The 23,967-nt window shown below is 58.1% G+C and overlaps 2 protein-coding genes across 3 annotated transcripts in view; one reads left to right on the forward strand and one right to left on the reverse strand.

Annotated features, from left to right (window-relative positions):
- Positions 1-2,849, forward strand: part of Mydgf (myeloid-derived growth factor) — a 10,390-nt gene extending 7,541 nt beyond the window's left edge. The window contains exons 3-6 of one of the 2 annotated variants that reach the window (XM_005405788.2): positions 508-569; positions 919-964; positions 1,671-1,743; positions 2,447-2,849. In XM_005405788.2, coding sequence (XP_005405845.1) covers positions 508-569; positions 919-964; positions 1,671-1,743; positions 2,447-2,526 — 261 coding nt within the window. In that variant the 3' untranslated portion in view covers positions 2,527-2,849. Of the gene's footprint in view, positions 1-507; positions 570-918; positions 1,001-1,670; positions 1,744-2,446 lie in introns of both variants that reach the window. The other variant, XM_005405787.2, reaches the window with a different exon arrangement.
- Positions 2,850-6,370: 3,521 nt separating this feature from the next.
- Tnfaip8l1 (tumor necrosis factor, alpha-induced protein 8-like 1) lies at positions 6,371-16,211 on the reverse strand. The gene is made up of 2 exons (XM_005405789.2): positions 16,049-16,211; positions 6,371-7,169 (listed from the first exon to the last, which is right to left on the reverse strand). The coding sequence occupies exon 2, from the start codon at positions 7,163-7,165 to the stop codon at positions 6,605-6,607; it is 561 nt and encodes a 186-aa protein (XP_005405846.1). The 5' UTR covers positions 7,166-7,169; positions 16,049-16,211; the 3' UTR covers positions 6,371-6,604.
- Between the last annotated feature and the right edge of the window lie 7,756 nt (positions 16,212-23,967).

The raw sequence follows: 23,967 nt of genomic DNA on the forward strand, positions 1-23,967 counted from the left end.
GAACTTGCAACAGTCCTCCTGCATCGGCCTCCTGAGTGCTGGGATTATAGGCATGTGCGACCACATTCAGCTGATTTTATCGTTTGAGACAGGGCCTCCCTCAGTTGCCCAGGCTGGACTGGAACTTGAGATCCTCCTGCCTCAGTCTGCTGAGTGCTGGGATGACAGGTGTGCGCCATTTTGATTGCACCTGTCCCAGCCCGTCTGTGAGGTGGGACCGTCCCCTACTTGATGTGTGAGCAGCGGGCCCCTGAGCTGAGGGAGGCCTCTGCCTGTGGCTCAGCTGCTGTCTCTTCTCAGTGAGCCGGATGCCCTTCCTCACTTCCCAGAACCACTCACCTGACAACTGGAGGTTCTACCCAGAGCCCCGATGGCCCCGGGGGCCCGGGGTGGGCAGCCCTGAAAGTTGAAGAGACAGTGTCCCCGGCCTGCAGAGCAGGAGGTAAATCCTGCAGTCTCGGGCCACGGTGCAGCTGTGCCCGCTGACCCCTGGCCCCCTCTCCGCAGCAATGGCAGATGAGTCTGGGCACCAGCGAAGACCATCAGCACTTCACCTGCACCATCTGGAGGTGAGTGCACACGGCGGACACAGTGCCTGAGCTCGGGTGCCCTTGGTGGAACACACCCTGCTCCTTTTCCCGGCCGAGTAATAGTACAAGCCGGACCGTGCGGGGCTCAGACCCTCAGGCTGCGCCGGGTGGGAGGCCTGGACTAGAGGTCTGGATGGCACCGGGCTCTTTAGCCTGGAGGAGCTGCTGATGTTTGGGGAACTGGCCATCAGTGGGACTGGAGGGGGAAGCGGGGAGACCTTCGGGGAACATGGCAGGTGCCTGGTGAGGAGAGCGGGGCTGGGACTGGCGTGTGGGGACTGCCCGTCCTGGCAGGGCTCTTGGGCTCAGGCTGCTGCCTCCCGTGCAGGCCCCAGGGGAAGTCCTACCTCTACTTCACGCAGTTCAAGGCCGAGGTGCGTGGTGCCGAGATCGAGTATGCCATGGCCTACGTGAGTCCGGCTCTGCTTGGGTGGGCTTGGGGGCCCCGGATGTGGTTCTGAGGTGGGCCGGAGCACACGGCCCTCCGCCTGGCAGCCTCTGCAGGCGACCTGGGTAGCGCCACTGCTGTTGTCTGGACAGGAGCAGCGCCCCTCACCCATGGGGCCGCAGCCAGACCCGCCGCAGTGACGCTGCACTGGGCTCAGAAACAGTTAGGGGTCACTGCTGTCTATCCAGACCCAACCAGGGAAGCACAGACATGAAGCAGCTCACAGGTGGCGGGAAGAATAGCACACAACTGTCATCCCAGGTACTCGGGAGCCTGAGGCAGGAAGGTTCCAGTTTAAGACCAGCCTGGGCAATTTAGCCAAATCCTGTCTCAAGAGTAAGTAGGTGTGGGGTGTGGCTCTAATTTATGATCTTCCTGCCTCAGCCTCCCAGAGTGCTGAGGATGATACCTGTCACAACGCCTGTCAGAGGCCAAAGCTTTTGCCAGGTGACAGTGTCTGAGGTAGCTGAGCCAGCTGCTTCTGTTGCCTGCTCTCCCAAGAGCTGAGGGAAGTCCCACCCGACTCAGCAGCCATGCCCAGCACCCGTCTGTGCCCTTCTGGAGCGCGGACCGGGAGCACTGTTCCCGACTGCATGGCGGCTTCCGGCACAGACCCTGCTTGTTCTTTTCAGTCCAAAGCCGCATTTGAACGAGAAAGCGATGTTCCCCTGAAAAATGAGGAATTTGAAGTGACCAAAACAGCAGGTATGTAAAGATGGGTCATGGAGCCAGGCCATGGGGTGCACACCTGTCATCCCAGCATTCTGGAAGGCTGAGGCAGGAGGATGTAAATTCCAGCCCAGTCAGAGCAACTTAGCAAGACCCTGTCTCAAAATAAATGAAAAAAGGCACTGGGGATGTAGCTCAGTGCAAAGGCCCTGGGTTCCATCCCCAGGACCCTCCTCCCAAAAATTTAAAATGTCTTTCTAAGCCAGGTGTGGTGGTGCACACCTGTAATCACAGCACTCAGGAGGCTGAGGCAGGAGGATCACTGAGTTCGAGACCAGCCTAAACTACATAGCAAGATCCTGTCTCCAAAAAAAAGCCTTTCCAAGACCCATTGCCTGTGACCAGCTTCACCTGACTGGGCTGTGACCTCGTCATCACCCATTGGTTAATCCCTTAGTGGGGTCAGCGGCCTCATGGTCTGCTTACCTCTCCGTGCCTAAGGTCTTAACTCTGCCGCCTGGGGGACCAGGCCTCCCGTGGATGGCTCTTTGGGGGACACTCATTTAAACCATCGCAGAGCCTGGTGCCTCCACCCTGCTGCCACCATCCCGGCCCCTCTCCCATTCCTGACCTGGCACAGTGGCCAGGGCCATCCCACCTCATGCTCCCTATGGCGCCCGCTGGACCCAGGCCCTCAGGGCCGCTTGTGTCACGCACTGACCACCCTTGTTCCCTGCAGTGACGCACAGGCCGGGCGCCTTCAAGGCCGAGCTGTCCAAGCTGGTGGTCGTGGCCAAGGCCGCTCGAAGCGAGCTGTGACCAGCAGCGACGGGCAGAGCGCTGGGAGATGGCCTGTCTCAGGGTACCCTTGGTGTCCGCTGCGCCAGTGACCCTCTCAGCCAGCAGCCGTGTGTGGAGAAGCCGCTACCCGCCGTGCTCCTCACCTGCGGACCCAGGGCGCCCGCCTCCTGCAGCCAGGCGGGGTCTCCAGGGACCTGCCAGGCACCGGGAGCCCCCAGGACTCAACCCCACCATCACCCGGGGGACCTCCTTTGAGACAACGGGGAAGACACCAAATGTTCTTTCATATTTAAATAAATAACGGAGAAAAGGGGCTGGGGATTTAGCTCAGCGGCACAGTGCCTGCCTGGCAAGCGTGACGTCATGAGTTTGAGTCCTGGTACCGGGGAAAAAAAAAACAGAAAAAATAGCCACCCACCCAGGCCCCCGTGGGGCTCTGTGAGGCTCCCAATGGGATGCTGAGTACCGGGCAGCCAGCAGACCTCGGCACCAGCAACAGGTGCCCGGGGGTGGATCTGCTGTCCCCACTTGGTGCTTGGTTTTGGTTTCTGAAGTTGAATTATGCCGGCACAGCTTTAAAACAGTCAGGCTTGGTGGCGCACACCTGTCACCCTTGCTACTTGGAGGCTGAGGCAGGAGAATTGCAAGCTTGAGCCCAGCCTGGGCAACTTAGTGAGACATTATCTTTGACAAAAAAGGCCAGGGATGTAACTCAGTAGTACTGCAGGAACAGGCGAAAGGCCCCACTCTGGGGGCAGAGGTGGAGAAGGCGGAAGCCAGCGTCCTCCTGGTCCATGCCGTGCTAGAAAGAGGCGGCACTTACTGAAAGAATTCTCTGGTGCTCTTTGCTTTTTTTTTTTTTTTTAGTTAAATCTCAGATTGACAAAAGAGTTCAGGCAGAGTGGACAGCCCAGCAGGGGACAAGGACAGTTACATACTTTGGTGACTTGTGCAGCGCAGTTGGTGCAAGGGTTCCCCAGGGGAGGGCTCTCGGGCCCTTGGCCTGTGGGTCAGTTCTTCATGTCCTTTAGATTCCCCGGCAGGAGGCCGCTCCCGCTGTGCTGGCCCTTTCTTTCCCAAAGAACAGCGGCACACATTCTACCCCCGAGCGCTCTCCGCTGTGCAGGCCTGGTGCCCGGGCACCGTGGAACTCCCGCTGCAGACAGGCAGCGGGTCCGGTGAGCGCAGCCGCACTGCGCCTTGTCTAGTCCATGTGCGAACACTGAAAGATCCAGCTGCTTGCAGCTACAAACAGCACTTCATTTAGAGCTTAAGATTAGGTTATAACAACAATGCCAGCGCTGGGCATAGCAGTGCACGCCTGTATTCCCAGCACTCAGGAGGCTGAGGCAGGAGGATCAGCAAATTCAAGGCCAGCCTGAGCTACATAGTGAGACCCTGTCTCAAAAAATAAAACAACAAAAACGAATCCATCCCATACTTTCCTACTGTAAATTTGTACTGAAGCCGAATAGTAGCGGGCTGTGCGTCTCAGTAGCTGCACCTGGGGGTACAGGCAGCCATGTTCATGTACCCACCTGCTGTGAGGCACGGCAAGGTGTGTGGACCTGTGCCAAAATGTGCACCCGTGATTTTTACCCACGTGATGCTCTGTCTGACAGGTTTTGCCTGTGTTTACCTGAGTAGCAAGGTGTAAGGTACGCCCCACACTTGTGTTGTGTAAACGCGCATTTTACCGTAATGGGGTGTGGGCGTGGCTCGGTACCTGCGCCTGCCCCTGGGGAGAGCGAAACCCGAGCTCTCACCCCTGGGCACGGGAACAGCAAGGTGTGTGCAGGAGATCCGAAGCAGCGCCAGGTGAGTTTTACCTGTGAAATATGCTCATTGCTAAATCTCTGTGTGTCTAGGGTTTGTTTTTAAAAAGTGTTCTTGTGATTTTCCTAGTAGAAGTAGCCCAGTTCAGTACGGTGGCACATGAAAACCCAGGTTTGCAACTTCCGGAGGAGGTGGAAAGGGAAGCGTCAGATCACTCAGGCCCGGGTGGGGAGGGTGACTTGACGCTGGCCGTGTGAGCCAGAGCTCCCGCGACGGTGAAACAGCAGGAATTGACCGACCCCGACAGCGGGAGTGCCGCCCTCCTTGATTCGGGGGATGAAGAGAAGTTTGAGCTCGTGTTTGAGTAGTCGAGATGGTCACACAACCAAGTGGAACAATCCGGCGCTAGAACTAGGTCTTTATTTTTTGATATTTTTTCCTGTTAATACTCATTTTTTAATATAACAAAACTCATCAAATTAATAATTCTTCAATAGAAGTAGTCCAGAGAATAAACGTGGGTATGACACACCCACAGTAAGGCGCCTTTATGACAAAATTGGCGTCACATCCCTAAGATGGGCCCTGACCTAGGCACTGAGCAGTCTGCCCAGGCAGGGCGGGACAGTAGGAAGAAGAGTCCTCAGTAAAAGAAAGCTTTTTGGCTTTTTTAAGAAAGCGGAGGCTGGCATAGGGCGCACGCCTGCAGCCACTCAGGAGGCTGAGGCAGGAAGATCACAAGTTCTAGTCCAGCCTGGGCAACGTAGTGACTCAGTGAGACCTTGGCTCAAAAAGGATCGAGGAGGATGTAGCTCAGTTGAAAGGATCTGGGTTCCATCTCCAGCACTGGGGAAGAAAAAAAGGCAAGCAGAAGGTATGGACCGGCTGCGGGGGATCTGGGGGCCTTTTCTTTGGGAACAGCAGGAAGGGGGAGGGTTTGGAGGCGTCTGCAGCCAAACAGAGGGGGGGGGTGCCACTCCGCAGCTCCGCCAGGGGGCAGCACAGGCGCGGGGCCATCCACTTTCTAGGCCTAACAGCTAGGTGGGTCGGTGCAACTTCCAAGTGTTTAAACGTTGGCAGGGAATCCCAAACTTCTCAAATGCTAACTGGGCCGGAGCACAGCTGCCTTCAGGCCTATTGGGACTTGTGCGAGAAAAGACGCAGCTCTACACAGGGATGTCCACCCCCAGCAGCAGCGCTGCCGTGGCCGGCACCGGAGGCCTGGCTCCCGGCTCCCGGCTCCCGGGGCCTTCTGCGTGCTGCAAGGCTAAGAACATGTGCGGGGTTTGCTTCCTGGGCGCTTTCCTCTGCCGGGCTGGGGCTGGCGCGGGCCCCAGGTCTGTCCACACAGCAGCACTCCACCCTCCGCGCGGCTCCATTCACCCACTTCCTGGGGTTGCTGGGCCAGAACCCGCCCGAACCGAGCAGCTTCAGCGACCGCGCCTCGTCCCTGCGCAGTCGGGAGACCGGAAGTTGAGGGTGAGGCGTGGCCAGGGCCGCGAGGACACTGCCCCACCTGTGCCCAGCGTCTGGCGGTGGCCGCCATCCGGGGTGTTTTTGGCTCGCGGAAATGTCACCCATCTCTGCCTCCGTCGTCACAGTGTGCCCCCGTGTGCGCGTGTGTCCCAGCGACCTTAGAAGGGTCCGGGCCGTGCTGCGTCAGGACCCACCCGGCTGTACCAGGCTTCACCCGAGCCCGTTGCTTCTGCGGCCAGCCAGGGTCGGGACGGGAAGGCCGGCGCTCCGGCTGTGCGGTTCCGCTGGAAACCCGCCCTCCTCCCGCTGCCGGAGGGTGGAAACACCCGGCGCCGTCACAGAGGCCGCGCCGGCTCTGAGATCCACCAGGCGCTTCGCAGGGAGCAGGTGGGCTCACAGGAGTGGGCAGGGGCCCGGGACGCCGTCGGGGTGACAGGTGGGCCTGGTTAGCTGCGGTCCAGCGCAGCTCTGCGACGTCACAGGTCAGGGAACCTCAGGCAATGCGGACTTTACTTTTGGTTACTTACGTACTTTTCTGGCTGGTACTGGGGATTGAATCCAGGACCTTCGCTCTGAACTCCATCCCCAGCCCGTTTTTATTTTTTATTTATAGACAGAGTCTCACTGAGTTGCTCAGTTGCCCAGGCTGGGCTCCAACTTGAGATCCTCCTGCCTCAACCTCCCAGAGCGTGCCCCGCCACGTCACAGTCGGCATGGGCCTTTGAAACTGCTGGTGCCGATGATCTCTGAATCAGGTCCTCCCGGGGGTCAGGCCACTCATCCAGAGTGGCACGGGGTAGGGGGAGAGGTTACAGGCCCCCGGCACGCCCTCCCAGCGACACCCTCAGATGGTGCCGTCCTCCAGCATCCGGCCCAGCCCGTCACAGATCCTGTCCAGGTGCGAGCGGTAGGGCTCCGCCGGGCCGTACAGGGCGGCCAGGAAGTCGCCGTCGGCCAAGTGGCTGAAGACGCGGCCGATGCGCGCGTGGGACTTGGCGGTGAGGTGCGGCCCGGCCGCCTGCTGCAGCAGGTCGCGGCACTCGAGCAGCCCGGCGGCCAGCACGCGGCGGTCGAAGGTGAAGGCCACCTGGTGGAAGCTCACGGCCGTCATGGCCAGGCCCCGCGCCCGCTGCCGGAAGCGCCGCAGCCGCGCCAGCTCCTCGGCGCCCAGCTGCCCGGCGCGCAGCAGCACGGCCACCTTCACCGCCACCTTCACCAGGTCCTTGAGCAGCTTCTGCGCCGCGCGCCGGCTGCGCGTGAACTCCTTGGTGGCGCGGTACAGCTCGTCCAGCACCTCGCTGCTCGTGTCATCCACGAACGTGGCCACCACGGCCTTGCAGGGCATCTTGCTCAGGACCTTCTTCTGCGCCTGCAACGCCAGGCTCTTGGTGCTGAAGGGGTCCATGAGCCTGTGGGGACAGACGGACGGGTGGACAGACAGACGGATGGAGCAGCAGTCCCACGACAGGGAGCCCCCAGCCTCTCCCTCCTGCTAACGCGGTGGGCAATAATGCCGCCGTGGGCGGAACCTCTGCCTAGGAGAGGCGGGGCGGGCGGGGCGGGGGGTGTCAGTGGCATCCACACCCAAGGACAGGCAGCTGGACAGACCCTTGAAGAACCTACAGGGAATCTGATTCTTAAAAGAAAGAGATGGTGGTGCACGCCCGTCATCCCAGCTACTCAGGAGGCTGAGGCAGGAGGACCTCATGTTGAAGCCCAGTCTGGCTAACTTACAGACTTAGCGAAACCCTATATCAAATTATAAAAAATAAAAAAGGGCTGGGGTGGAGCTCAGTGGTAGAGCAGCCCTGAGCTCCATCCCCAGTGCCACAGAAGAGAGTAGGAGGGGTGGTGGGGGGAGGAGGAGGGTAGAGAAAGAAGAGGTACAAGAAGCGGAGGAAGAACTAGAGGAGGAGGGGAAGTGGTGCCGGCACTGAAGTCAAAGGCGCGCATGTGCAACGCTGCAGCGCTGGGGTGGGGGAGGCGCACCGTGATGGGGAGCTTAGCCAGCCTCAGCCCTCCTCGCCATGCCCCATGCCTGTCCCCATGCCTGTCATTGATGGGATGGCAGCTGGAGCCCCAAGCCTGGGCCGTTTAGGAGAACGGTGTCCCAGCCTCACTGCCCCTTCGGGGTGTACAGGAGGCATCCTCGGGGTGGTCCGCCCAGGACGGGAAGCAGCCTGGGCAGTGGCTTCACCTCCAGAATCCCTCCTAAATTCCAGAGCTAGGCCTGTCCCTTCTTGCTGAGAAGCAGGGGACAGTTCTCCACAGCCTCAGGACCAAGCCACACCCCTTTGTCTTCCTTGGTGAACTCCTATACATCCCCCCAAGCCCTGGCCCCCAAACTCCTGCCTCTTTCCTGATGAACTTCTTTACACTCCCTAAAACCCAGGGCCCCAAATTCTTTCTGGGCTGATTCCTCTTGCAGCGCAGCCTATGGCCAGGCGGACCCTACCTCCCCAGGAGCCATGGCTGGACTCCCACACCACCGCTGCCCAGAAGCCCCGGGCCACCCCGCCAGCCTGGGCTGGAATGCCATGCAGCCCCCACTCACTCCTGGGACCCCACAAAGCTGTCTTTGTTTGAGCTCAGCCCCCAAGAGGAGCCCTGGCGCTGGGCCGCCCTCTCCTCACCCTCTGAGGTCAGGCCTCTGGAATGGCCGCCCCGCGTCGCTGCCCCTGGCCTGAGGGTCACAGGCCTGTTGGCTCGGGGCTGCACACCCAGCTCATCCTGCCGCCGACTGCTGGGCCCCGGGCGGCTGCGAAGACCCAGGGCCGCCTGCCCAGCCTCTGCGCCGGATTCCCCTGCCCTCCCCACCTGTGGCCCTGAGCCTTGGGGGCCAGGCACGGTTCCTGTAACAAAAGCAGCCCCCATGGGCAGCCTGTTCCCAGCTCTGATGGCCTCAGCAGACACCCTAACCATGACATGCCTCAGTTTCCCCAGGTCTAAGATGCAGGTAACAAGAACCAACTCTGTCTTGGGGCAGAAGCTTGTGGCTGGCCCTAGAATTCCCCAAGCCAGGAAGGTTCCCCAGACCCATGGCCACCCAGGCTCTACCTGCAGTCCCTGAGCACATAAATGTGCTCTCTGGAAGGAAAAGCTGTGACTTCCAGGGGCCACCTGCCACAAAGGATGCTCCTCCGTGACAATCCCAGAGGGTCATGCCAGTTTCTCTAGAACCTTCTCTTCTGTCCCCTGTCCCTCTCTTCCCCTCCTCTCCATTTTACTCACCAGACGAACTCCTATTCATCCCTCAAGACCCAATGTCTCCATCACCACCTCCTGGAAGCCTCCCAGATGCCGCTTCAGTCCACAGAGCTCTCAGCAGCCCCCATGCAGCTGCAGGTGGCTTGATTTCCAAGTTCACCTTGCTTGGCCCATGATACCAGCAGGGCCTGTGACTATACTATCACTCCTGTGACCAGCCCGGGTGCAGCGAGTGTTGAATATGAAGGAGAAAGGAAGTCTGTAGCCATGGGGACAGAGGACGTCCAAGTCCAAGTCCCAAGCTTCAGATGAACACACCAAGGCCCAGATTTAGGAAGGAGGCCCAGATTGAGCATGGTGTGATGCACACCTGTCAGCCCAGCACTGGGGAGGCTGAGGCAGGAGGATTGCCATGAGTTCAAGGCCAATCTAGGCTACATAGTGACACTCTGTCAAAAAAAAAAAAAAAAAAAGGACAAAGGAAAAAGAGGTCCAGGAGCCCATCTCTCTGTCAGTTGCGCCAGGCAGAGTTCCACCCTCTCTGGGCCTTTCCTTTGCCATCTGCAGCGCAGCAGCGGGTGCAGAGGGGATGAGCTGGGATCAAGCCTGGGGAGCTGCTCCCAGCAGGAAGAGGGAGGGGTGCAGGCAGCTGCAGCGTCCCCCCAGTGTCACCTCCAGCCTGGCCCTCAGCCTGCGACACCTGGGCCCCAGCTGCGTGGCCTCCCTTCTTCCCTGGGACCCATTGTTCTGCCAGAAAGTCCCGGCAGGGAGGTGACTGCTGCTCCAGAGCAAGGCCACTGACCAAAATAAACCACAGCTTCCTTCCTGGGGGGGCGGGACCCTTTCCCTGTCCCCATCTCCTGTCCACCCAATGCCAAGTGCTCCACAGCCCGAACAGCCCACTCCAGCTTCAGGAGATTGGCCCCACACTCATTTGGCCACCTAACAAACATTTATGGCTGGGCATGGTGGGGCACACCTGTAATCCCGACACTGGGAAGGCTGAGGCAGGAGGATCGCTATGAGTTCAAGGTCAGCCGGGGCTACATAGCAAGACTGCAGAGAAAGAAAGAAAGAAAGAAAGAAAGAAAGAAAGAAAGAAAGAAAGAAAGAAAGAAAGAAAGAAAGAAAGAAAAGAGAGGAAGGGAGGAAGGGAGGAAGGGAAGGAAGAAAGAAAAGAGAAATAAGGGAGAGAGGGTGGGAGGAGATAGAAGGAGGGAAAGAAAGAAGAAAGAAAGAAAAAGAAAGAAAGAAAGAAGGGAGGGAGGGAGGGAGGGAAGGAGGGCAGAGAAAACTCAGATGAAATAATAGATGGTGGTCAGGCATAGGGGTGCACACCTGTCATCCCAGCACTCAGGCTGAGGCAGGAGGATCCCCCAAGTTCAAAGCCAGCCTGCATCCCCCACCCAGGTCCATCTAGTGCTCTGAGGTCCGCGCCCTCAGGGCCCTGAGCTGCCAGCTCCTGGCCCTGCCAACCGCCCCCCTCCGCCCCCAGGCTGTACCTCGGACTTCTCACTGCGGCCAAACCCTCCTTCTCCTCCTGGGCTCTGGCCCCCGTCCTCCTCCCCATGTGGACACTAAGCTGCACCCTGCAAAGCGCTTGGGGGCTAAGAAACAGCAGCACCTTCACCTGCTCAAAGCCCAGGCGCACGGGCAGTATCTGAGCCATCCCTGAGCAGGGCGGGGTGCAGAGGGCTTGTTCTGCTGCAGCCGTTCAGGCCCTTCCTCCCAACCCATCCCTGTCCTCCCCTCAGGGTCTCACTACACAGTCCAGGCTGGCCTCAAACTCACAGCAATCCTCCTGCCTCAGCCTCCGAAGTACTGGGATTACAGGCGTGCCCACCAACTTTTTAAAACACATGAAAGCATAGTGATGCAGTGGTACATGCCTGCCATCCTAGCAGTCCGGGAGGCTGAGGCAGGAGGATCGCAAGTTCAAAGCCCTGGGTTCCATCCCCACTTAAAAAAAAAAAAAAAGAAATGTCTGCAGCTGTATTCATCCAAATTGTTTCTCACAATTTGTCCTGAGGTAGAAGCGTGTGCTGCAAGGTTTATAAAAGTAATAAACTATATGAAGCTCTTTGTCATAAGTGCCGTAAGGGCAATTGATTCTCCCAAGATGCTTCTTCCTTTCACTTGCAATATAACATTGCAATCAGTAAATGAGTGTCATCATGTCACTTGAATGTCATCTGATCCCAGCCTTCCCACAGGCCCACATCAATGATTCAACAAACCTCACTTAGAAAATATTCAGAAAAAACTGCATCTGCCCTGAGGGAGGGCGGACCTTTTCTCCTGTCAATACTAAACAATGTGGGGTAACAACGACTTCTACAGCATGGATATTACCTCAGGTGTATACATCATCTAGAGAGGATTTAAACTCTCTAGATGATAATTCTTAACCACCAGCTTTTTAAAATACATGAAATTTTAGCCAGGTCTTATGGCACAGGTCTGCCCTCCCAGCACTCTGGGAGGCTGAGACAGGAGGATTGCAAGTTCAGGCCAACCTGGGTACCAGAGGGAGACCTTGTCTCAAAATTACAAACAAAAAGGGGTGTGGCTCAGTAATGGAGTACCCCTAGGATGGACTGTCAGTACCAGGAAAAAAAAATTGGTAAACTAGGCCCCCTAACTGCTTTTGTAAATAAAGTTTTATTGACACACAGTGATGCCCCTTCATATCAGCTATGGTGCTTTCCCTCTTACACCACAAGTGGACAGACTGTGAGGCTTTCCAGGCTGAAAAGATTTGCTGTCTGACCGTTTATAGAAAAACGTTGCCAAACCCCGGTCCAGATGAACCATAGAACAATACATCAAGCCTCAATTTGTAGCATTTGCCAATTTCCATGGTGTAAAATTCGCCACCATGGCCAACTTCAGGCTGCTCATTTCATATCAATGAACATGGAGTTGGGAAGCAACTTCCACCAAACAATGTAAGATATGAAAATAACCCCAGAGCACAGGCCACGGCCATGTGTGAGAAAATGAGTTTCTCTCGTCCAGCATCTGAACCCAGGGGGAACAGAGCCACATCCCCAGGCCTGTCTTAAATTTTTTATTTTGAGCCAGGGTCTCACCAGGTTGCCCAGGCTGGCAGCAGATTTGCAATTCTCCTGCCTCAGCCTCCTGCCACCATATCCCGCACCTTTTTTTTTTTTTTAATATAAAAGATTTATTGACTTGTTTTTTTGTTTTTTTTTTTTTGTCTTTTTGAGACAGGGTCTCTCTATGCAGTTCAGGCTGGCCTTGAGCTCACTTTGTAGCCCAGGCTGGCCTCGAACTTGCAACAATCCTCCTGCTTCAGCCTCCCGAGTGCTGGGATTACAGGCGTGTGCCACCACATCCAGCCCAAAATTCACTAACTTAAAGGGTACAATCGGTGAATTTTCTATACTCACAGAGCTATGCAACCACCACCATTATCTAGTTCCAGACCACGCTGTCACCCCAAAAGGAAGCCCTGCCCCCATGAACAGTAATCCCCTCCTCTACCCAGCTCCTGACGCCCCCTAGGTCCACTTCCTGTCTCTGGATTCACCTGTTTGGACATTTCCTGTTCACGGAGCCCACTCTGTGTGTCCTTCCATCTGTCTTGTAGTATGTGTTGCACCTTGCTCCTTTTAAAGGCTAAATAATATTCCACACCTTTCCTGTATTTATTTTGGTGTTTTGAGTCAGGGTCTCCCTAAGTAGCATAGGCAGGGTTTGACTTTGTGGTGATCCTCCTGCCTCAGCCTCCCAAGTCCTGGGATCACAGGCGTGCTCTGCCAGGCCTGGCTGTTTTATTTTTTATGTATTTATATTCTGCAGTGCTGCAGCTGGAGTCCAGGGTCTCGGCCTGCTCAGCAAGCGCTCCCCACTGCATCCCCCCCGCCAGCCGCTTTACCGAAGTGTCACTCAGTCACCAGCAGCTTTAATAAGGACAGCGTTTAACAATCGGACGACAACATCCATGGCAAGCCGCAGATGCCGCCCCGCTCCCTGTCTCAGGCCCCGCCCCACCGCATGAATTCTTCACGGCCCTCACTACGGGCATCAATAATTAACGGGGCCACCCGCCGGCCCGGCTCGGCCAGCTGCTCCTGTCCCCAGCTCGGCCTGGCCGCCGTGTCCCGGCGCGGCCCCATCCTCCGCCCGGCGCGACCGGCACCCTCTGGTCCTCACACCAACACACCGGCACCACCCACTGGGGAACTCTTGCTGCCTCCGGCCCCTCTCGGTGTCAACACAGAGCAGGGCGAGCGTGCTGAGCAGAGGTGGGGCGACAGCAGCGGCGCTCCGCTGCGCTCTCTCCAACTCTCTGGGCCACCCCTGCGCTCTGGTCCCTACTTGATGCAATAGCCTCCCCACAGCCGCCAGAGGGCGCCACGAGCACCGAGCCAGGTCCTCCCTCCTCTGCCCTCAGCCCTCCTGGGCTCCCACCTCCCTGGGGCCAAAGCCCCGGTCCCTCCGCAGCCCGCAGGGCCTTGCACGGCCGCCCATCCCCTCCCCGCCTCCCCAGAGCCCTCTCCGCCCCTCCTCCCTCTGCTCCAGCCGTAGGGGCGCCTCCATGCTCCTGCACCGCTCCAGGCTCTATCCTGCCCCGGGGCCTTTGCACCCGATACTCCTGTTTCCTGCCATGCGTTCCCGCAGGTCTCCACATAGCTTTACGTGGTCCCTCAGGCCCCCGTTCACCTGTCCCCTTCCTCAGAAGTCCTTTCAGATTTTCCATCCATGCCGCCCCCAATTCTCTTCTGTCATCATTTTCATGCAATTACGACCCAAAACACGGTTTTTCCGGAAGGATTGCATTCACCTCAGCCTACCACTTCTTGAGCCAAGCCGGGCGGGCGCCAGACTGGCTTTTATCACTGCTGGGTCCTTGGAGCCCTACACCAGGCCAGATTTAGCACAAGTGCTCAGCACCTGTTTGTCGAGTGAATAAATGACTACTCAGCGACAGGAGAGCACAGTGTCAGAGACCTTAACCAAGGGCCGCATGGTGCAGCCAGAGATTCAAAGGCTGAGACACATGGTACGGATGTGCACCCCCCTAATCAAAGAACATCCCGGCACTATTATCTCAGCTTTCTTCCAGGAAAAAAAAGGAGAACCCAAGCCAGGGTGGTGGCACATGCCTGTCATTCCAGCATTCTGGAAGGCTGAGGCAGAAGGATCTCAAGTTCAAGCCCAGCCTGGGACTACTCAGCAAGACCCTGTCTTGAAATAAAAAATAAAAAGAACTGGGAGTGTAAAAAGGCCCTGGGTTTCAACCCCAGCAACACACACACACACACACACACACACACACACACACACACACACACACACACGTGTACCTCAGCTCCATTGGATAGATGAGAAAAGTGAGTCCTGGCGGACGTGGCTAACGATGCCTACCTCAGAGCCCAGGTGTGGGGTTCTGGAGCTCACGGGTGGGGACCCTACAGCAGAGGGTGGCGCTGCGCACCGGCCGGGGCCCGGCCCCTCTCTGGGCTGGCTGTGTGTTTCTACGACACCCATGAGTTCTATCCTCTCCTGGCCCCACATGACAAACAGGGACGCTGAGGCTGGGACACCCCCCACCCCGAATCACCAAGGAAGCCAAAAGCTCCTTCCGATGGGAAACGGAGGCTCAGGGGCACCTGACCCAGCCCAGGCCACACCACGGGCCTGGAGTCTACACGCTTGGTCCTGTCCCGTCCTCCTGTCCCCAGGCCCCAGGGGCCGCCCTGGCCTTCCACTGCATCTGAGCAGCCCGGCGCCCGGCAAGCGGCTCGGCCCAGGTGTGCGGCCAGGCCCGGCCCTTTGTTGCCGGTGTTCCAGGGCACAGCGTCCCAGCCCCTGCTCTGCCCGGCCGCCACGCCCTAACAGCTCGGCAGCCGAGCCAGGTACTTGCTGGATTTGAAATTTGGCGCCAAGGACCTGCCAGGCGGGTAGCGGGCACGGCAGGCGAGGGCCTTGGGGCCCAGGAGCGAGGCTGTGTGGGGCGGGGCTGCAGTAACATTGAGGAGCTGGAGCAGAGTGACAGCGGGGCCACACTCCTGCACCTGACCCTCCAGGCAGCCACTGGCCTCGTGAAATTTTGTTCTTCTACATTATTATTATTATTATTATTATTATTATTATTATTATTATTATTCTAGGCCTCCACACCGAGGTACATCACCAGACCTTTCTCAGTTTTTATTTGGAGACAGGGTCTCCTTATGTCATCAGATTGTCTAGACTGGGCTCAGACTTGCGATCTCGCAGGCTCAGCCTGAGAGTGCTGGGATTACAGGTGTGGGTCCCCACATCTGGCTCCATCCTCGTTTTACAGATGAAAAAACAGGCTCGTGAGACCTGAGCTACGTGTTCAGGGCACCACAGCAGCTGGCGGAGCTTGAATCCAGGTTCCTCTAAGCTCCCCGACCCCCAGGCTGACTTAGGACCTGCCTGATCCCCTGGAGCCCCCAGCTGAGCTCAGGAAGTTGCTTCATGTCCTGTTCACAGCTGGGGGCCCCCTCTCCTGCGTCAGCCACAGAGAAGATGCTGACCACATAAGGCTCCTAAGGGAGAGCAGATCCCAGTCCTACCTCAGTCCCTATCTCCCTGGCCAATCCTTGGAGGCTTTCTGGGCCTCAGTTTGCCGTCCTGGGAAATGGGCCCAGTTTGCCAGCACAGAAAAGGGTAAGCAGCGACAGGTCTGGACTGGGTCACCTCCCAGTTACCTCAGTGGCCACAGTCCCAAGCCACAGCTCATAAAGCCGAGGCCCAGGCCTCAGTCACACGGAGCGGGCTGGTGGGCAGGGTGGGGGCCCTGGCTCCCCTATTCCTGCATGGTGGCGAAAGCCGCTCCCGTGCCCACCGCCCGGACACCCTGCCCGGGAACCTCTGCTGGGAAGGCAGAGTCCACACCAGGGCCCAGGGCGTCAGCACCAGTCCCTCCGTGGGACCCCAGGCCGGGAGATGGGGCGGCTCACACCCATGTGTCGCCTCCACCCCAACTCAGACACCCAGAGAGCCACCGAGACACAGGGGAGCTGAGGCGGGAGGGCACACAGGCAGACTGGGGTGCGGGGGCCGAGGGCGGCCGCTCGCTCACCTGCTCTCCGGGATCCGTCCGTCCGTCCGAGCGTCAGGGAGCCGTGTGTCCCAGCGGGATCCGTGGGGCTGCACCTTTGCCGCCTATACTAGAACTAGTCTCACGGGGACGGGGCGGGGCGTACTGCGCGGCCACGCCCCATAGACCACGCCCCCAGCCTTCCCCGCCCCCTCAGAAGAGCCCGGAGAGGCTCTGGGCGGTGGGGGCGGACCTAGCGGGCGGGCTCCGCCAATGGCAGCGTGGGCGATGTACAAAGAAGTCAATGAGAGCAAGTCACTGCGGGGAGGAAGGGGGCGGGTCCTGGGCGGGGAGGGGGCATTCCTCCGGAATCTGGACGCGACCGGGTGCGGGGTGCGGCGCCGGCTCCAGGCGTCTGCTGCGGAAAGGGAAGGAAGGAGTGGGGGTGCGGGAGGGACAGGCATTGGCTTAGAGGCCAGGAGCCTTGCGGAAAAACAGACCACCACGTGGCTCTACGCAGGCTCCTCCTTCCTTCAGTTTATCCACCCGGTAGGAGGATTTGGGCGGAAGCACGTTCCTAGAGGGACGCGGTAGCGCAGGGCTGCAGGGCCAGGACGTAGGGAGGCTGAAGCAGGAGGATCTCAAGTTGGAGCCCAGCCTAGGCTGTCTCAAAAATAAATATAGGCTGAGGAAGCAGCTCGGTGCGAAAGCCTTGGGTTCAGTCTGCGCCAGGGTGGCGGACGAATCTGTGGGGTGAGACTTGGGGCAGCCCGGGATGGAGAACCCTGACGTCCGCACGGAGCAGCCCCCTCCAGCTGCGGTTTCCGGGATGCAGGAGGATGCAGCTGTGCGCCCTGGGAACCGGGCCCTGCAGCTGCTCCCAGCTCCGCGCTCTGTGCTCCATTTCCGCTCCACGCACCTGCGCAGCTCGGGGTCCCGTCCAGCTAGGGCTGGGGGAGCCCACGGCAGCTAAGCCCATCCTCCTCCACGCAGCCCGACAGCGGATGTTTGCAGAGGGCTTTCCCTGCCTGTGGAAGGGTGACCCAGGCAGATCCTGGCCGCGAGAGACAAAAACAAGCAGATTGACTCTTTCACTATGGAGTGAAAAACTGAGGCCAAGAAAGGGAAGGGACCTCCGGAGGCCACACGGGCCCAGTGGTCAGGCCAGGATCCCAGGCTCCTCGCACACATAGCGGGTCCTGTGCTCTCTGTACCCTGGACCTCCTGCCCTCTGCCCTCTGCCCTCTGCACTTTGGGGACCAATGGTTATTGTTTACTTTTTTTTGAAACAAGGTCTCACTGTGAAGTTCAGGCTGGCCTGGAACTCACTATGTAGCCCAGGCTGGCCTGGAACTTGCAGCAATCCTCCTGCCTCAGCCTCCTGAGTAGCGGAATGACAGGCGTGTGCCACCATGCCTAGCTGGGGCTGGTGACTCTTGCTCCCTGGGTGGGGGACATTGTGGGCATTGTAAGGTGCTGAACATTGTCGCAGGCCTCCACCTGTCACAGCCCCAACCATGACAACCACAGATGTCCCCAGACACTTCTCGGAGTCCCCCTGTGGCTGACTGCCCCAGTTGAGAGGCGCTGGTCTAGATTGACATTTCATGCCCCTGGCCCCAAGCTATGGGTCAGAGAAGCTCTGGGGGGTCACAGCGGCCGAGCCGTGTGCACATCCATCTCATCACACCGGAGGAGCTTGTTCCGTGGGCCGGGGGCGGACATGGGCAGGCCGAGGCGGAGAGTGACCGAGGTGAATTCCAACTCAGTTTGGGGCCGGGCACAGCTCAGCGGCGAGCGCCTGTCTCTCGCGCAGAAGCTCCTGGTCTCATCCTCCTGACCGGGGAAAAGCTTAGGTATCCTCTGACTGTGTGTGCACCTGGAGCCTCTTCCCAAATCCATGAAAGCCTGTGGGTCCTCAAATAAGTCAGGGAATTTAAAAACCACCTTGCAGATGTGCAGAAACGGGGAGCACTGTGCCCTGCTGACAGGAACATACAGTGGGGGCGGCCACCATGGAAATCTGGAGCTCAACAGAGAATTTCTGCATGACCCAGAGTTCCACACCCAGTGTGTACTCAAAGATGCCAAAAGCAGGGCCCGCGTTACATTTGCATGGCTTGGTTAATATCAGCATTATTCACGGTAGGCCAAAGGTGGGAACAACTCAGGAGTCCATTGACGGAGGAGTGGATATACACAGCGTGGTCCATCCACACCCAGGAATATTACTCAGCCAGGTAAAGGAAGGCGATCCTGACTCCACTGCAGCATGGATGGACCTTGAGGCCGTGCTGCTGAGGAGCTGAGCCAGACACAGAGGGACACGCACTGCAGGGTCCCACTCCCAGGACGCCCCTCGTCCTCAGATCCACAGAGACAGGAAGGAGACGGCGATGCTGGGCTGGGGAGGGGATGGGAGTTAATCCTGTTGTGTTTGTTTGTTTGCTTGTTTTTGAGGCAGGGTCTCACTATGTAGCCCAAGCTGGCCTTGCACTCGTAGTGCTCCTCCTGCCTCAGCCTCCCTAGTGCTGGGATGGTAGGCGTGCGCCATCACACCTGACCTGGAGGCAGTGTAGTGTTTCATGGGGACAGAGGTTGAGTTTGGAGAGGTGAGAAAGTCTTAGAGGTGGACGGTGCTGACAACGGCGCAGCCACGGGAGCGCACTTAGTGTTTCTGAACTGTGTCCCCGACAGCAGTTAAAGGGACAAATTATCTTGCACAGTGTCTTGATAAAGCTGGTTTTTAGTGCCAGGAGCAGGTGTGTTAACATCTGAGCTATTTATTGAGCACCTACTGTGGGCCAAGCATCGCCAGTACTTTGCATTCATTAACTCACCTCACCCAGTCCTCAGAGGGGCAACATTGAGGCCCAGGCTCCACCCCCTGTAGTGGCACTATTGGCACCTCCCAGCCCAGTGCTCTGGGAGGCTGAGGCAGGAGAATTACCAGTTCAAGGCCACCCTGAGCAACTTAGCAATTTAGCGAGACCCTGTCTCAAAATTAAAAAAAAAAAAAGAGGGAGCTGAGGTGGGTAAGCCCTACAGCCGTGTGGCAGGCTGGGCGGGTCACTAGGCTTAGTGAGGTGGGGCCTCCTTGCCAAGCATGGATTGGAAAGGTGAGGGTCGGGAGAGGTGTGTGGGATTCACCCTAGATCAGGGCTCTTTCCTATGGGGCAGGGGACTCAGGCCAACCCCAGGCTATACCTGGATCCGGGCTCTGCCAGGGGCAAGGCTCAGCCTAGGGTAGTGTCTTTTTTTTTTTTTTTTTTTTTTTTTTTTGTCTTTTTGAGACAAGGTCTCGCTATGCAGCTCAGGCTGGCCTTGAGCTCACTTTGTAGCCCAGGTTGGTCTCGAACTTGCAACGATCCTCCTGCCTCAGCCTCCCGAGTGCTGGCATTACAGGCATGCGCCTTAATTACTTTTCTCGTGGCTGAGACAAAGTACCTAATGCCTGAGGTTGAAGGAGGAACGGTTAATTTGGGCTTTCAGTTTGTAGAGGTTCTAGTCCACGGGTCTGCTGGGATCGGGGCGCACCTCAGGACTGGGGCAGCCCAGGGTCAGGGCTCAGTGGGTTATGGAGCGGGGCACACGGGGCTGCACTCCTCTAAGCGCGGAGGTCCCAGGTCCCGGGACTCAGGGCCGCGCCGATTCCGGCCTCTCCCAGCAGGGGGCGCGCGCAGCACACGACCCAGGCCCGCGGCGCCTTGGCTCCCAGGAAAGGATCGCGGGGCGGGCAGGCACTGGGCTCCAGGTCTCCCGAGACTCTAGACTCGCCAGCCACCCCTGCGCGCTGACACCCAGCCGTGCACCGCGGGGAGCCGTGCGGTCCGCAGCCAGGGTCCCCCGGCCCGGGCCTCGGCCTCGAGCCTGCGCAGTGAGAGCACCGATGGGTGCGGGCGGGGTCTTGCTCACCAGGGCCCGCGAGAGCCCCGCTCCCGGCCCGGCGCTGCGGGCTCTGCCTCCTCCGCGTGCGGGGGGCCATCTGTCCCCGCCCATCTGGCCGCCCCGGGGACCGTGTCCCAGGCCACTTGGGTAAAGGGCAGGCCCGGCCGGGGTCCTCAGGGCACTGTTCCCAGGCTGTCGCCTCCCCGGGTCAGGTGTCGCCTTGGGTTTGCGGCCCACTCCCCCCTCCACCGCCGCCCCGGCCACCCAGGCGGAGGCTGTGTTTACAACGCCGCTGCAGACGGCCGGCTGCCTGCGCGTGGGAAGTGGGAAGCGGCGTCTGGAGAGATGAATGACGCGAGTGTCCGCGTGAGGGCGTGGGTGCGTGCGGCCGGGGAGGGGGCAGCCCCATCTGCCGACTCCCAGCGTAATGAGCGCCCCCCCCCCCCCCCCCGTCATCCTGGGAATGGAACGTGCCAGCTCCTTAGGCTGGAGAGATACCGCTGGGGTCCACGAGCACAGGACCCACGCAGGACAACAGGGCCAGCCCTGGAGGGAGACTGAATTCTGAGGCTGCTTGATCAAGCTGGGCCTGAAACCCCTGGACTTTATAGTCTCTGGACCTGGCCTAGGGATATTTCTTTCATAGGACTTAAAGGATATGTGCAGGGTAGTTAAGGTTTTTAAAACCCTTTTTAAAAAGAAAAATTTAAAATTGCATTTCCATGCCTCAACTCCCCACCCCTTTGTGTGCCAGTCCTGTGGCAGAAGATAAAGGACCCAGAGTAACCTAATCTCTCAGACCCAGACTGCATGGAGCTCCTGGCCTCGGGCAGGGAGAATTCCACACAGATCTCCCAGTGAAGGGAGTCTTCAGACCTAAGGAGCAGACAGGGGTTAATTTGTGAGAGTCCAGGTGGACTGCATGGAGGAGGGGGGTCTTGAGGGCTGAAAAGGAGTTTTTATGGGAGAAAATAGTGTGTGTGGGAGGTTCTTTTTCTTTTCTTCTTCCTCTTTTTTTTTTTTTTTTTTTTTCTTCTTTTGGTCTTTTTGAGACAGGGTCTCGCTATGCAGTTCAGGTTGGCCTTGAGCTCACTTTGTAGCCCAGGCTGATCTTGAACTTGGAAGGATCCTCCTGCCTCAGCCTCCTGAGTGTTGGAATTACAAGTGTGCGCCACCCTGCCTGGCTGAAAATGGCGTTTGACAACAAGGAGAATGTTTCAGGAGAAAGGACGTGGCGGGCCGAGGCCGAGAGGTGGGAAAACATTAAGTGGCCCATAACAGGTAGGACAGGAGGGACTGAGAGGGAGAGGTTGAGTTGCAGCCCCACAGGCCCTGAGACTTAATCCCAACAGGAAAAGAAGCCAGCCTCCAAAGACTTTTAGCAAAAGGTGAGCCATTCCATGAACCCACCATCAGATATTCACTCATCAAACCTTCACTTACTTGGATTCACATCCCTAGGACTGTTACCTTCTGTGTGACTTTGAAAGAATCTGCTGGGCATGGTGGCACACGCCTGTAATCCCAGCACTTGGGAGGCTGAGGCAGGAGGATCGCTGTGAATTTGAGACCAGCTTGGGCTACAAAGTGAGCTGAAGGCCAGCCTGAACTGCATAGCGAGACCCTGTCTCTCTCTCTCTCTCTCTCTCTCTCTCTCACACACACACACACACACACACACACAGACAAAAGAATCACCTACACCTTGAGGGTCAGGTTTCTCGTATACAAAATGAGTACTTACTGTGTGCCTGGACTGGTACTGGTGAGGGTGTAGCTGGGGTCAGGAGAGGCACTGTCCCTGCCCTCCAGAACTGCCCGGCTCAGACTGGGGCCAGAGAGCCTAGCGCTTCAGGAAAGCTTTCTGCTTGATCGGTGGGCCGTGGCCTTGCACAATCAAGGGCCTCTCACCTTATCCTGAGGCCGGTCCACCCCTCCCCCCATCCTGGGGATGGAACCCATGGTCTTTGCGCTGAACTACATCCCGGCCCTTTTCACTTTTATTTTGCGACAGTGTCTTGTTAAGTGGCTAAATTGTCCAGGCTGCGCTCAAACTCGAGATCCTCCTGCCTCGGCCTCCCTAGTGCTAGGATGGCAGGCGCGCGCTGCCATTCGGGGGCGGGGGAGATACATGTGGCAATCCCGGTGGGTCAAGCGTAGCAGGCCGCTTGCCCGGCGTGCATTGTGCAGGGCTTGCCCTCCCCTGCGCAGTCTATTTCCTCCGCCGTCCTCACAGCCACTCGGCGCCCCGCTGACTTCATCGCTCGAGCTGGGGCGCCACTGACCTCATCTTACCACCTCCTGGAGGTGCGGGAGCAGGATGGCGCGTTGGTCCCACGGGGCCTTCCGCGCGTCGTCTGCTTCCTGCCGCGGCCGGGGGAGACAGGTGCTGCGGTGGGCGCCCTTTAGCAGGCATAGAGCCCAGAGAAGAAGCTCGCGTGCCCTGAGACGCCCTGCACCCTGCTCGTGAGCCCCCAAGCTGGGACGCGACTCCTCTCCGCCGCGGGGCTGCTCCTCGGTGCCTCCTCCATGGAGCCACCAGGGGGCGCTGTGAGCACCGAGCCGGGTCCCTCTCTCCTCAGCCCTAGCTCTCCGCGGCTGCCACCTCACCGATCAAAGCCCGGTCCTTCTGCAGTCCACAGGGCCCTGCTAGGCCCGCCCGTCACCTCCCCGCCTCTCCTGCCTCTTCTGCTGCAGCCAGTGCTCTGTGATGAAGTCCCCGGGCCTTTGCACGGGCTCCTCCTGCTGCCCTTTATTTTTTATTTTGTAGGTTGAGACAAGGTCTGGCTAAGCGGCCAGGCTGGGCTTGAACTTTGAGTCCTCCTGCCTCAGCCTCCCGAATAGCTGGCACTACAGATGTGCGCCGCTGCTCCTAACCTCAATCATTCCTAATCACAAAAGTGGAACGGGAGATTGGGTCTCTCGCCATAGCTAGAATCTGGTGGCAGAAAATACAATTGCGCCAGAATCCAGCTGGTTAAATAAAATTGATCTTGTGACTCATGGTTGGATTGTGGTAGAAGAGGTTCTCAGTCCCTGCCCCGGGGATCGAAGGACCCAGTTTTAAGGCCGGATGTGGTGGCACATGCCTATAATCCCAGCACTCGGGAGGCTGAGGCAGGAGGATCACTTCAAGTTCAAGACCAGCATGGGCCACAAAATGAGCTCAAGGCCAGCCTGAACTGCATACGGAGACCCTTCCTCAAAAAGATTAAAAAAAAAAAAAAAAAGAAGAAAAAGAAGAAGGACCAAGTTTAGACTCCAGAAGGAAGGAAAAGATGCTTAAGAGAAGACAATGAAGCTGGGCTGGCAGCACACACCTGTAATTTCAGCACTCAGGAGGCTGAGGCAGGATGATTCCAAAGAGTCGAGAGCAGCCCAGCCTACAAAGTGAGCTCAAGGCCAGTTTGAACTGCATAGTAAGACCCTGTCTCAAAAAGACAAAAAAAAAAAAAAAAGTGTGTCACCTAATGGTGGTAGTAAGTGCTCTGCCCCAGATAAAGCAGGCTGGTGGAAGGGACAGAGAGGGACAAGGTGTCCATAGGTGGGATCTTGAAGGTGGCCTGGGAGTAGACACTTGAGAGAGACAAGGAGTGCTCTGCAGGGACCCAGGCAGGAGAGCACGCTGGGCAGAGGCCATAGTGTGTGCAAAGGCCCTGAGGCCCAGATCCTGGGAGCTGCTGCTGGAGGATGGTGGAGAGGTTGATGGGTGCTTTGGGGCGCTCTGGGCTGGTCCTTGTCACTGATGGACACTGGGTCTCATCGTCTGCTCCACAGCCTGGGCCCATGGGCTCTCTCCGCCCCTCCTCCACAGTAGATGGGATGTGCCCACCTCGTAGAAGCAGAGGGGTCCCAACCGGGCTGGACCCTACCTTGTGCATTCTGTGATATAACTGCAGGTGATAAGGACGAGCTCTTAGCCAGATGTGGGTATGCGTATTTGAAATCCCAGCGCTTGGGAGGCTGAGGCAGGAGGATCTCAAGATCCAGGCCAGTGTGAGCAACTTATCAACTTAGCAAGACCATCTCCAAATAAAAATATAAAGGCCTGGTGGTGTAGCTCAGTGGTGAGG

This window comes from Chinchilla lanigera, unplaced genomic scaffold (assembly GCF_000276665.1).
Source record: "Chinchilla lanigera isolate Chin_1 unplaced genomic scaffold, ChiLan1.0 scaffold00094, whole genome shotgun sequence".
NCBI lineage: Eukaryota > Metazoa > Chordata > Mammalia > Rodentia > Chinchillidae > Chinchilla > Chinchilla lanigera.